Source organism: Colletes gigas, unplaced genomic scaffold (genome assembly GCF_013123115.1).
Source record: "Colletes gigas isolate AHSC1104 unplaced genomic scaffold, ASM1312311v1 Colletes_gigas_Sc00013, whole genome shotgun sequence".
NCBI lineage: Eukaryota > Metazoa > Arthropoda > Insecta > Hymenoptera > Colletidae > Colletes > Colletes gigas.
In genome coordinates, this window is record NW_025106642.1 from 4759248 (window position 1) to 4773826 (window position 14579).

Consider the following 14579-nt stretch of genomic DNA (forward strand, 5'->3'; position numbering starts at 1 on the left):
TTGAAGTTTTATTTAACTTTTGAGGGGCTTATATAATAACATCCAAGATATGTGATAAATTATTTCTAAAAGCAAAAGCTGCACAAGTGCAGAATACAGCGTGTCTCGAATAAGAAGAAAGGAAACACGCTTCGAAAAGCTACGCCCATTCTGTGGAATAGGCAATAGTACCTTAGGCACCAACGGGATGGCGTTGCTGATACTTTCTCAATTTTCGGTCTCCATAGTGGTACAAAACTTTCAAGCCATACCGGATCCAGTATATGTATAGAGATCAATGAGTTTCATGTCGGACGGTGACGTCATTATACGAAAAGGCGCGAAACATACCGAAGATGTACGAACATTGGCGATTGTGTAGCTGGAGGGAGGTTCCGACTTCTTTCCTCATCGAACAACGAATTTCCTCCAGTAGCCAGCACGTGCTGTGCTAGCCGGGCGTATTTTTACTCCATTTTGCCCACTTCCCTTTTCCTTTTATAACTTTTTTACGAGAATTGTATATTCATAATTATACATAAGTACATATTTAAATTTACACTACTTAACAAGTTATTTGCTTTTAATTTGTATATATCGTAACGTAACGAATACGCTTATTATATTGCGTCTTACTGCATCCCGTTCCTATAAGACTTATATCACGATATTCCGAAGAATTTGTACATATATCTTTATTTAATCGTAACGAGCGCTCTTTACACGCATCGTATACTTTCTTCTTTTTGTAAAATACGTGTTCTATACTGGACTGTGAAGTTATACATACTGATTTTAATATATAGTTTTTATCGCGCCACATTTTCTTTCATTTTTTTTTTTTTTTTAAATTATATTTATTGTGACATAAAGTGATCAAACGGATGCAACGACGACGACCAAGGACAATCTTGATTCGAAATGTATGTATAAATAATTCTGTTCTTTCTCTTGAATTGGTTCGTTCCTAGTGGGTGTAACCGGGCAAGTCTACCTTTCACAACGTGGTGCCGACATTTTGTATTCACGGACTTTCGTAAATGTAAAATTCATTATAATTAAGGGGCCTATTCGAAAATAGAATCAAATATTTACAATTAATTACAGTTCCAAGTGTGTTTCTTATCAATCGCTCTTAATTTCTTATAAAAAATTCTAAATATCAAAAAAAATTTCGAAGGTCGATTCACGAGTGTGTTCAAATATGGCTACTTCGGAAGTGACTAGATGTTTGCTCAATTTCAACACGTTTTTGGTTTAAAGCATTAATATTTGCTTAACGGAATGTTACATCGAAGCAATAAAATGGAAATATTTAATTATTACGAAATTATTGTTGTGATTTCAAAATTAAGGGTAAATATGTTCTTCCATGCTCCGACCACGTGTACGTAAAATAATTTAACCTGAAATTTCTTCGTTATTCATTTTTATTTTACGTAAATAAATTAATTATTTTTATTTCATTCAGATCTTTTGAAGTAATATTTTTAAACGTTGTGTAGATTTTAATCGTTAATTTTATATACAGTCAGTCACGAAAGGCTTCATACACCTCCCAAAATGGTCATTTTGTATAATATTATGTTTATTTATTATTATATACGATATTATAATAATTCTTTTAAACATAATTATTGGTCTTTCCTGTTAGTGTTTCGTTTACTTTGCCATAGCTTCGTGATTTAGTTGAGAGATGTTTAACAATCATTTAGTTAAATTATATAAGGAAAGAAAATCTCTACGTAAACTTACGAATATTCTGGGCAGAAAATATTTTAATATTCAGTATGTAATAAAAAAAAATGTTAAATAATTGGTAAATGTGGAAATAAAATCCGTAGTGGTCATCCTAAGGTCTTAAGTGATAGAGATGTACGATTTGTACTGCAAATTATCCGGCAATGTCCAAAAGTAATTGCTTGAAAAATAGCTGTAGAAGTAGAAAGCGATTTGGAAATAACGCTATACCTTGAAAATATTCGAAGGATTTTAAGAAAATCTGGACAATCGTGGCCATGTACCGCGGAAGAAATCCTATAGTCAGTAAATCCTAAGCATACAGCTGATATTATTCGGGAATGAATACTGTAGAATGTCCCAAAACAATTTTTTCGATCACCTCAATCGCCAGATTTGAATACTATAGAGCACGGTATGGAGCTATTTAGAGCGCAAAATTAGGAAAAGGAGGACCGACAAAATATTAATGTAACAAAAATTTACTAGATTTATTAGATGTACCAACTTCATATCTTAATGTAACGAATACTTTCGCGGTATAAAATGTTTCGTTTTTTCCTAATTGTATAAAATATTCTTAAAAAATAATACATTTTTATATAGGTTACTTATTAATTAACAAACATAATATTACACGAAATTGTTAACTTTCTATAAAATGACCATTTTAGGGGGTGTACGAAGACTTTTGTGACTGACTGTATGTATGATACATCAAATCGTAGCCATTTTGTGAGCGGCCAGGAAAGAAAAGTACTCCATATTTGATCATTAGTTTCTATGTACGATTACTAAAACGGTTATTTCGCCCTATCTCTATTTATTTTGGTTAATTTGCATGTCTTTTCATTTTATATATTTGGTTTTGTAGCCACTATAGCAATCTTTTACATAATAAAACGTTAATAGAACGTATTTGCTGAAACGTGTAATAGTTGAAAATTTGAGGCCTGAATTACATATTTTTTAACGTACAAAGCAAAGAATGATACTGTTAGATTTTCACGATGAAAAGTTACATTTTCTTAGCTGAAAATTAATCGTATTGTTTTCATTGTGTAAATAAATTTTCATAGACATTGATTTCCTAGTATCGATGAAACTGTAAACATTGTAAAAATTGTGCATACTTTGGTCATTAAAATGCATGGGGTCACGGCCGCGCGTGTATGGCGGTCTACGTGCATGGTTCAAATGTCTGCTGTCGTTTCACAAGACCACGCGTCGTGTATGTGCAAAAAATATCTCAAGACTTTCGGCGTCAGTGGTAACCTTGAGCCTTCACCAATCTGGTGAAAGGTTTCCACCAGTTAGAAAAATGATCTTCCTAATTATATACAGGGTGTTCGGCCACCTCTAGCAAAAATTTTAATGAGCGATAGTAGAGGCCAAAATAAGACGAAAATCAAGAATACTAATTTGTTGGTGGAAGCTTCGTCAAAAAGTTATTAACGTTTAAAGTGCCGCTCTTACTGAATTTTTTTCTCGAAAATGCGCAAGATTTCGGGGGTATGTCTATTCACCAAAAATGACTATAATTGAACCCTACAACCGAAAGTAATTTTTCCACAACGATTTGCAATTTTTTAATTTTCTCGAATAATTTCACACATTCTCTATTTTTTTTCTCGAAAGTGGGCAGGATTTCGTGGGTATGTCTAATGACAAAAACTGATTGTAATTGACCCCCGCAACCGAAAATAATTTTTCCACAACGATTTGCAATTTTTTTTCTCCGTTGAAAAATTTAGGCACCTAATTGGATTTTCAGTAAGGAATTTTTTTCTCGAAAGTGCGTACGATTTCGGAGGTATGTGTAATGATAAAAAATGATTGTAATTGATCCCCGCAACCGAAAATAATTTTTTTAAAACGATTTGAAAAATTTTTTTTCGCCGAAAGATTTCAGCACCTACTCGATTTTTTTTCTCGAAAGTAGATAGGATTTCGGAGGTATGTGTACTCATCAAAAATGATTGTAGTTGACCCCCGCAACCGAAAATAATTTTTCCAGAACGATTTGAAATTGTTGAATTTAATTGTTAATAACTTTTTAACGAAGCTTCCATCAACAAATTAGTATTCTTGATTTTCGTCTTATTTTGGCCTCTACTATCGCTCATTAAAATTTTTTGCTAAAGGTGGCCGAACACCCTGTATATCCACTATACGTATTATGAATGTCATATCATAATGGTTCTTTATATTTTACAAATAGATCAACAGTTAGATCAACAATAGTTCAGCTAGAAGATTAAGGATATCTAAAATTTGCAAAGTTCTATCGTTACAGAAATTTGTCCGTGTATGTATTAACGTTAAAATATTATTGAAGTACAAAGACGGGTTTGATATTTCATAATTAAAAATTATTTATTAACTTTAAAAAAATATAAATAGATGAAATATACAAATGTAAATGTAGGGTATTAAACATTTAGAAGTGATTTAATACCATATATGTATTTAAATTTGTTCGGTTTTTTCGATCTAAACAACAGCGATAGAGAAAATATTGCGTATGCGTTTAGCGATCGTTCAATGTTCTTTTCAGATTGTTACCTCGACCTGCTTTTATCAAATGTTACTCAAGCTACTTTCATGCATCAAATTAGCTGCTGTCTCATAGTAAATTTCAGTATTTCCTCGAAAGATGTTCGTGGCTCGAAACCGATGATAAACTTCTAATGTTCAGCGCCCATTTTTATAAGCCAAGAATCGCTTTTTTTGTTTTATCATGTATCAATGGGGAGAGTTGATCAAAGATAGCTCATAAGCGAGCGGTACAATTCCAATTTTTATATTTTAAAAGTAAATTTAATCAAAAATTTTGTTTTGGACTGTGATTTTATTACACTTAATTCAAATCATTTCTGAGAAACTTCAACCACGTATAGCTAAGAATAGTTTGAATTACGTCATTTTGTTGCCTGATTTTTCTGGAAAAATCATGCTAATCCGTTAAAAATATCTTCGTACAAACAAAAGAAAAAATATAAACTTGTTATTGTTCCGTATTTATTACGGGATAAATATGAAGAGAAAATAGTATTTATTCAAATTAGGAATTTAAACAGACTATTGCGCGCGCACTTGTACTACAAACAACACGCCTATCATTGTTAGTCGAGAAGAATGCCCCTGAGGCGAACACCCGGTTTCAATGATTCTGTTCATAGTACTACAGATATGCACGCGTGTAAGGTTTCTGATTGGTAGAATACATGTCATTAGTTTAAGTCTACTAACCGAGAGCTTTACGCTTTTAGTGTATCCGTGGTAATATGGGCAGAATCGTTTCAATCGAGTGTTTCCCTTAAAGACGTTCTCCTCAACTACCATAAGGATTTGTTGATTTAAATCAAAATTCGTATTTCATCTTGCTTCTCATTTATGCGCATTAAATATTTAGTTTAAATGAAAAGATCTATTTGTAAAATATATGAAGGATCATAAGAAATTATTTTATTCTTATCGTTATATTTATTACATTCTAAAACTTTTTTAACCGAATACACGTGGAATGGTATCGACGCTGTATTTGGATACACACTTCTCGTTTGTCGTAGATTAAAGTATTATGATTATTTAAAATTTTGTAAATTCTGCGTCTGATACATTTCGATTAATGGAGGTCTCTCGCGTCAGGGTAGGTTATCAGGAAGGTCCCTAATGCGCGTGCTCCGGCGCGCAACCGGCGAACAGAACTAATTTAAGAAATCCTATGTCTTGCCTGTCGGTTTGCACCAGTTCACAGGTTAAAATAGATGCGTGAAAGTCGTAAGAGGAGCCTCCCGAGGGGTTTTTTTCTTTCCGAAGTATTGACACAGTTTTGTTTAAACGGCTGGAAAAGTTTCTGGGAAGCCCATTAATCAAGAATTATTACCACCTTTCGTTATTATCGTTCGCCGCGGAATATCACACGATTCCGCGTTTCCGTAATTTTTCCACCGCGTGGTTTTTATTTGTTGGAGAAAAAAAAAAAAAAAAGGACAAAATGCCAACTTCATCGTTGCACATTGTTGCAGCTGCGAACGTGGTTCTATCTAGCCCAGCTTTGGCAAGCTTTTGGCAGGTTTATAAATAAATACTGAATCAGTGCAGCAGCACCACAGACCGTTGAAACTCGAGCCGCACAAAGAGTTTTGTGTTGCGAGAATGTGACTTGTAATATGCGATATGCTTTTAATATGGAAAGAACAGGTACACCGTCGTACGAAACACGTGTAAATAACAGTGCGCGAACAACGTCGAAACTGTGAAAATGGGCGATCGGAAAATTAATGGAAACGCTCGTGTCAGCGGTAGCTCACGTTCGAGGAGTCGTAGCCGACGTGGTTCCAGAGATCATGGTACATACAAATTGTATCTTCTCGAAATGATAAGCAAAACGACTGGTAACACAGTACTGATAGAAGGAAAGACCGCTTAAATTTTTTTAACCTTCGCATCAAGTGTTGCACGCATGAAACGCGTATCGTGTGGATTATTTGTTACTCCGTTTGATTTCTCACGATTAATCGATATATTTTAGTGATATAATCGTCACCGGAACATATGCGTATTATTACATTTTCCGTCCAAACGAATGTATTTTTGAAGCTTTGTTCCTAGTTGGTGTTTATGAAAAAAATTAGGAAATATCTTACATAATATAATTTTTATATTTTTGTTGTATTTAAATCGGGATTTTGAAGTATCTATGTAAATGGATACGTCTGAGAACGTAGTACTAAATATATTTTGTTCTGACAGAAGTAGAAGTGTTAAAAAAAAATTTGATTAGAAAGTAAATAAACTGTCGTAAACATGCCGTAATAACGAGTACCGTATAGTGGTTTGGGTATTAAATTTCATTTTTTGTTAATGTTTATACATATTAATAAAAAAAAAGTGAAATGTCACAGTACGAAATGTACTATGATCTGTGACTATAATTATCTTTGGCTTGTAGCCGAAATACTCACTTTTCTTCACAGCTTGCATCTCTCTGTAGTAATATAAACGTAATGATGATTTTCTAAAACCATTCACGATTCATAACTGAATTAACAGATGTATTTTAAAAATATTCGTTGTATGAATTTTAGAATGCCTATGAACGTATCATAAAGGCTTTAGAATGATGCGTACTCTCGTCAAGCATGATTGTCATAATTTTTTTTTTTGCGTAATTGTTTTGCAGGTAAAGTCATGCAGAAGCCGAAAAGTAAAAATAGACTCAAACCCCGTGAACTTAATCGTAAAGGGGCGGAAAAAGAAGGCACAGATATGGATGCTTTCGTGAATACCGCTCCGCAAACGAAAACCGAGGTGAAACAAGATGGTAAAGATACTACAACACCAAAGGACATCAACAAGGAAACAAATCGAGACCTAACGAAAGATATTAAAGAGAAAGACAATTATGAATCAAAAAAGGAGAAAGAGGTTGTTACTACCGTTCATCCAAAGACGGAAAAGTACGTGGCGCCTCTATCACCAGAAATTCCTAAAGAGTATACTCCTATTCAGACAACTGTCATAGAGAAACTGTCAAGTAATAAAGAAACTGCGAAGGAACCCTCTCCCAAAATAGAAGATAATAATAAGTCGAATGTATGTAACGTGCAAGTAAAATCAGTTCCTAATGATGTCGTTGATCATGCAAAAATTAAGGACGAACCTGACGTGGAGGCAATAGTAGCACAAAAGAATGAAGAAAACTCGAAGGTTTCGGCTATTCGAACCCCTAGTGAAGAAAAGCCAGCGGCAGTAGTACCACCACCACCACCTCCAGTCATAGAAAAACCAACTGAAAGCGAACCACCGGCTCAAACGGAGACGCCAGTTACAAATCAAATAACCCTTAAATACAAATATAAGGATGATCAATGGAGTCCTTTGAATAAAAGTGGTAAAAAAATTTATGACCGTGACTTTTTAATAAACTTGAAGAACGACCCCAATAGCAAAATCAAACCATCGAATTTGCCAGATTTAGACGTTGTTTTGAAAGATGGTTCAAAGGTATTGTACCAGTCTATATTTTATATGTTATACATTCGTGCGTGTAGTATTGTTATGCAGTCAATTACGTTTTCCACAGGCACGTACTACCATCGACATTAGATCATTTAAGGATCACAACATGAGAGGGCATGATGCTCTGTTCCCTGGGTTTATAAAACCAATTCTAAATTCACGTATGGTGGTAAGTCAAAGTAGACCCGCAAATTTATATATTTATTCGAATGATCACGAGTGATGTTAAAAATGAAAGTAGTGGACTGAAATGCTTTGGCAGAGATTTTGTCTTCTGATAACTGTATTTTGTTTTGTATCAGGCCCTCTTGAATATTTCCATTATAATACAAATGTATTTGTCCTTGTTTAGCCACAGCAAACTCGTAAGAGTTCGTCAGGAGGAAAACCATCAAAGCCAACGAAAATTCATCTGTCATTATCCCTCAGGGAAGATGTAAAGTTAAGAGAGACAGAAAATGCATGGAGGCCAACAAGAATAAAAGGAATTAATCTTACCGAAGAAGAAACGAAATCAGAAGCTCTTTATAAGAAAGTTAGAAGTGTATTAAATAAACTTACTCCCCAGAAATTTGATACTTTAGTTAACCAAGTGCGTGCATTGACTATCGATACACCAGAACGTTTGCAAGGTGTTATCGATTTAGTCTTTGAAAAAGTAAGCAGAATTATATATCTATGTAGGTTGTTCGTATTGTATTTTTACACAGTTACATAATTATAAAAGTAATATAATTTGTAGGCTGTTGATGAACCAAGTTTCTCTATAGCGTATGCTTTGATGTGTAAAGAACTCGCGCTGATGGAAGTGTCAGGTTTAGATAAAAATGTTGAAAAATCAGAATATTCGTTCAGTTTCAAGAAGCTTATTATTACTCGTTGCCAAAAGGAATTTGAAAAAAATTCAGTAAACGAAGAAACGAGAAGTATGAAGCTTAATGAAATTGAAGAATCTACAGATCCGGTAAGTTTTCTTTGTGTAATAGTACTGTAGTATATAATAGAGTGTGACACGCGTTCATATTGTAATTTTTATTAAATTTAACATTAGGATAGGAAGAAAGATTTACAACAGTCTATTGAGGATGAAGAACGCCGAATACGTATAAAATCAGTAGGAAACATACGGTACGTAATTTTAGTATAAAATGTAATATTTTACTTACTTTTTACGAAGTATACAGAATTTGGAATTCATATATCACACTCTTTTATGTTCATCATAGATTTATTGGTGAATTGTACAAACAAGGAATGTTAACAAATAACATCATGCGTCGTTGTATAAAACAATTACTAGATCAAAACGATGAAGATAGTCTTGAATGTTTATGCAAGTTATTAACAACGATTGGGAAAGATTTGGAAGCAACAGGAACTGTAGTAGGAGTAAGCTTATTTTTTTATGATTAAAATATGCATAACTCTGAATAATTTACATTAAAATTTGAATAATTTACATTATAATGTAATCGTCATCCTTTTTAATGAAATTAATAGTTGCGTATAATCAGTACTTATCGCCTTTATATTAAAATTAAATTGTAATTTAGCACAGCGATTTGTTTGATATAAAAGAAAAGAAAATAATTAATTAGTGATTATGAGTAGTTTTGTATTATTTTTTCTGTTTCGCTTTGTTAGGAAATGCAAGATTATTTCAATAAAATGCAAGATATTGTTGCACGCCGAACCCAAGGGAAAGTTAGTTCTAGAATTCGTTTTATGCTGCAAGATGTTATAGATTTAAGAGCAAATAAATGGGTTCCAAGAAGGGGTGATAATACTCCTAAAACAATAGATGAAATTCAAAAGGAAGCAGAATCTGAAAGATTAGATAGCCAATTGAGTAATACTCCTTTGAATACACCTCGAAAAGATGAACGTGCTAGTGATAGAAAAAGGAATCGTAAGTATATTGATTGATTACAGTATTAAATATTATCATCTCATTAATATTAAAGCATGATGATCCTTACATATGTCATGCCAGACTGGAGTTTCTGACAAATGTGATTTTACAATGTATTCTGATGATGTAATAATTTACATTTCCTTATTACATTGTTATATTTAATGGAAGTAAAAGTATATATAACCAGAAAATGGTATTTTTTGATGCAGGTGGTGTTGGTCAAACTGATGATGCTGGTTGGAGTCAACCAGTTGCAAGAACCAGACAACCGTATTCTGTGGAAACAGCAAAACTGAAAAATAAACCTGTAAGTGAATCACATTGTAGTGCTTATAGTTAACATGACGAGTGAATATTAAGTAATAACTGTTTGTTTCTCCAGCCACCAATGGATGATCTGCAATTAGGAAGCAGAAACACGTACATGTGGAAACCGCCTTCGAATTATGGTCCAAAGGCAATGAATTCAAATAAATTTGCATGTTTAGAAAATATGTCCAGCTTAGATCAAGAAAAACGAATGATGTCTCCACAACTCTCTGGGTAATTTTGTGTACTCTTTTATCCTCTTTCCTTATCTCCGTTGAATTCTGAAAAGTAACCATGCCCATTTAAATGACCGCGGCCGGTCCCGAGCACGGACACTTAAGTGGGCACTACTGTATTAATATTAGCGTGTTGAGATATTTTACCAAGCTAAGTAACATTTTAATATTCGTTTATTTTAGGTCGAGATCCACTGGTCCTACATACGGTCGAGACTACAAACCTTCTTCGTATGGTGGGTATAATATATTTCTGACAATTAATTGCTTAATTAATTTTGTAAAAAAAGTTCACTAATTTAGTGGTTTTCTTTCAAAACTATTATTATCGTTAAATATGATGAGAAAAATTTGCCTTGAAAAGTAAAACTTTATGTTGTCAGCCAAAAGGATTCTGATATTTTGAGTGTTAAATATTTTTCGTTATGTCAGTGTCATAATATAAGAAAGTTATGAGTTCTCAATGTTACAGATGGTAGGAGTTCGCGCAATGGTAGTCATCAATTAAGCAGTTCTGCATCGTCGAGTAGAGAAAGCTCGTTATTAGTAGATAGTACACAAAATCAAAGTGTTTCTATGCCACCACCGCTAAAATCCTTGCAATCTACCTCTAGTAGTAATAAATCTATAACAAGAGAAGAGGAGTTCATGACAATTTTGAACAAGATATTAAAAGACTATCTTAAAAATACTGCTGTCGAAGTAAGTTTGTATTACATTATCATTAATAATATTATCACTGAAGCACATTCCTTAGATCCATCTCTGATATTTATTAAGAGATGCTTGAGTCATTGATGTGCTATATTACGAAATACCTTCTTTTTGGTCTTTTCAAACAGTGTTATAAATTAGCATCCGTGTTATATTTATATGAATCACTGGTTGTATGATCAACGAGAAGACATTTTATTTTGTAAAAATTAATTAATTTCCATAATACATGATGTATTTACAATACGAGTCATTTAATCTAAATAAATCATTTTACAGAAAGCTGCATTGGCTACTCAGCAGAATTTCGAAAATGCATTATCAAAATTCGTACGTGAATTGATCAACTTTGTCCTTGAAAAATCACCTACGGAAAGAGAACGCGTCTCGTATCTTCTGTCGCATTTAATCAGTCAAAACATTTTGTCTTTACAGCATCTTAGAACTGGGTAAGTTAGATTTTCATAAATAATATTAGTTAATGTAATTATAATTATAACATTAAGTGCGGTTCAAAATTTAGTTAAGTAAAATTAAATTTTATTTAATAATTAAGTTTCATCAAAAGTTTATAAGGAAAAGAACAAAAGTGATGCAAATTTTATACAGAAGAAACGATTTTTGTGTTGAATATCGTATATCAAGCCAAAAGGATACTGATTAAAATCTTACTATAGAACAGTTAGAGATATCTTTTATTTCAGAAAATGTAAATGTAATTAATTTTGTAGGTTCATTGAAATATTGGATATAATCGATGATCTTTTGCTCGACATACCCAAAATTTGGTCCTATCTGGCGGAAATACTGGGTAAGTAAATATTTGTAAAAAAAAACTGTTCCATTCATTTTATTTTATAAATCGTATTATTCAGTGGGCGCAATTATAAGAAATATTTGTTGTCCGCGTTAAAAACTATTGGTTATGATGATTAGTTTTCACCATAGAGAATTTCCATGCGGGTTTTTGCTCAACAGGCCTGATTATAGAAACACAATTTTTTTTATCGCAATTTGACAAAATAGTACTATTTTATGGTATTTTATCTTTGCAGCACATCCAATCGAAGAAGAAATAATTCCTTTGATAGAATTGAAACCTTTATTTGATAGTTTAAGAAGTCGAAGCTATGTAGGCAAATTTCTTGGGGAACTGTTATCAAAACTATCCCGAGATAAAGGGCCTAAATGGGTTGCAGAGAAATGGGACCAAAGTGGACTTGAATTAAATAATATAATTGATACAGAACTTGAAAACGTTGACAAAATTATTGAAGACTATGTAAGCTTGTATAAAAATGATTTATTGCAATTTCCACTTTATATAAGAAAAAGTAATTATATTGTAAATTATTTTCAGAACTTGGAGTTCTGCACTGGTGATTATAATAGTGCCAAAAGCTCGACTAGTAATCAACTCACATTACAACAAATTCATAATGAACTTAGAAGACTCATGAAGGAAAATAGTAGTTTCGATGATATTTGTAAATGGATAATGGTAAGTATTTCAAATTTAAGTTTGTATATTTTATTAAGAAATAATGGATAACTATTTTCGTTTTTTAAATTGTTTAGAAGAATGTTGGTGATCGAGTCAAGGAGCCAGAGTTCATTCGAGTATTAACAACTGCCATTTTAGAGACGTCCATGGGTATGTATAAATATTTCATTGTTATGTGCTCTTTTTTTTTTTTATAAATTTGTTGAGATGTCTGATTGTACATTCTTTTTTTCCTTTCCCCATTTTTAGAATTAGTCAACAACAAGTGGTATCTCAGAACTGAGATTCTTACTAATTTGGAACAGTTCATTCGCCGGTTTGTTGATGCAAACGAGTCCCTAGAATTACAATGTCTTTATGCAATTCAACTTCATTTGTATAAACTACAATATCCACATGGTAAGATATAAAAAGTATAATTAATACTTTATTTCCTCAAAAAGTGTAGCTGTTTAAGATTATTTATTTTATGTTGCAGGGATTCTCTTTGATATTATGACAAGCTTGTCAGACGATAATATAATTTCAAGCGACGCGTTCCTGACGTGGAAAAATAGCCCAGAGCCAGCTCAACGCGAATGGCATGGTGTTGCGACGATGGCACTAACATCGTTTTTCACTGGCTTACAAGAAGTTGATGATGCTTCCAGCGTAGAAGACGTATCGACTGGCGCGAACCAAGATCGTTGTTGACGATAACATGATCGAGTACATTATCGTCTGTTAAAAGACAAATATACGTTCCCTCGTTAAAAAAAAATACGCGAAGTGAGATCAAATTGCAGTTTTTTCTTCTGTTTTCGTTTAATAAAAACGTATATATTGAAGAAAAACAATGGTGTGATAGTAGTGCGCGGGTGTATGTAATATAGTCTAGAACTTCAAAGAACAAGAAGTGGAAGATAATAAAGGAGGTTGTCATATAAAAAAAAACGGACATAATGGCTGAGACCGCTATATATAATGAAGATAAAGATTAATTATTAATAATGATACAAAAGTAAATGCAAGATAATTATTATATATAATTCATTGAAATGGTTTAAAGTTTAAATAAAGCAAAAAAAAAAAAAAATCAACTGGAGAACATTATCGTATTTCTTATGTCTTGCGAAATGTCACTGCAGCTTGTGAATCGCCCAATAGAACTGAAATTATGATTTTTCTTTCACGCATGTTATCCGAAAATTGAAATTGCTACTTTCAATTTCGCCAAACGGTATCGTGAAGAAACTGAAACGTTTACTGTATGGCTTAGATAACAAATTGCTGATCGCAGATGTGTATAAGTAGGTCCATTTTAAGTAAATTAAATATAAAAAATAAGAAGGAAACTATTGATAACCAAGTCTGATACAAGGGCGACGGTTCTTCCTATTATTATAACGAATATAACAGAATTACTAATTTATATCTTTGCGAACTTACAATGTATTCTACTGTAAGAAAAAAAACGTTCGTAACTAAGAAAGAATGAGAGTGAAAAGTAACATAACATTACGAAACTAGAGTTCGTAGTGTAGAATATGTTGAAATTAGGAAACTGAAGGATACAAATGGTGTGCATATTAAGGCGCTACTATTTTTTAACACTAGTTATTTATAATCATTGAGAGGACAGATTATAGTGCGTGGGATGGAATGTCTGCATGTATTCAGGTGGCAGGTGCCGTAGCAAATTGTATAAAATTGTTATACTAATTTAAAGTACAGTGTGAAAAATACATTTCCTTTGAATATACTATGATATATATATATAATATATACTATAATACAATATTATATATATATAATATATATATTGTATAAAGGAAATAAGTAGATTTGAGTGCAGTTATTATGAAAAATTATTTTTATTTAACTCTAGGAGACAATTTTACATTGTTTTTGTCTACTATTTCTGATGTTACTAAATATACTCTCCTTATTTAAGAAATTGTAATTATTAATTAATACCGAGAATGTGGAATTCGGTTATTATAAATGTAGATATTTTTATGTAGTCCTTCATAAATGCTAGATTTACTAGCTAAGTTTGCCATTTATGCTTCTTTACGAATTGCATGTTACTGAAGGGGTAAAAGGTTACCATCATTGCATTCGATTCCGTTTATATACGCATAGCAATATAATTATATCCTGTGTGTCGGTATAC

The 14579-nt window shown here is 32.5% G+C and overlaps 1 protein-coding gene and 1 non-coding gene across 7 annotated transcripts in view; both read left to right on the plus strand.

Annotated features, from left to right (window-relative positions):
- The window catches only part of LOC122399499 (eukaryotic translation initiation factor 4 gamma 3), a 48272-nt gene extending 35024 nt beyond the window's left edge, over positions 1-13248 (plus strand). For 5 of the 6 annotated variants that reach the window (XM_043400207.1, XM_043400209.1, XM_043400204.1 and 2 more), the window contains exons 8-25: positions 6908-7731; positions 7811-7915; positions 8099-8404; positions 8489-8710; positions 8798-8874; positions 8973-9135; positions 9391-9655; positions 9871-9968; positions 10044-10204; positions 10390-10442; positions 10679-10908; positions 11200-11369; positions 11652-11731; positions 11976-12202; positions 12281-12421; positions 12499-12574; positions 12674-12823; positions 12903-13248. In XM_043400207.1, the coding sequence (XP_043256142.1) occupies positions 6908-7731; positions 7811-7915; positions 8099-8404; positions 8489-8710; positions 8798-8874; positions 8973-9135; positions 9391-9655; positions 9871-9968; positions 10044-10204; positions 10390-10442; positions 10679-10908; positions 11200-11369; positions 11652-11731; positions 11976-12202; positions 12281-12421; positions 12499-12574; positions 12674-12823; positions 12903-13117 (3563 nt within the window). In that variant the 3' untranslated portion in view covers positions 13118-13248. The remainder of the gene's footprint in view (positions 1-6907; positions 7732-7810; positions 7916-8098; positions 8405-8488; positions 8711-8797; positions 8875-8972; positions 9136-9390; positions 9656-9870; positions 9969-10043; positions 10205-10389; positions 10443-10678; positions 10909-11199; positions 11370-11651; positions 11732-11975; positions 12203-12280; positions 12422-12498; positions 12575-12673; positions 12824-12902) is intronic. The other variant, XM_043400206.1, reaches the window with a different exon arrangement.
- On the plus strand, positions 10950-11115 carry LOC122399533. The gene has a single exon (XR_006259275.1). It is a non-coding gene; the product is annotated as a small nucleolar RNA SNORA53 (small nucleolar RNA).
- Positions 13249-14579: the final 1331 nt, after the last annotated feature.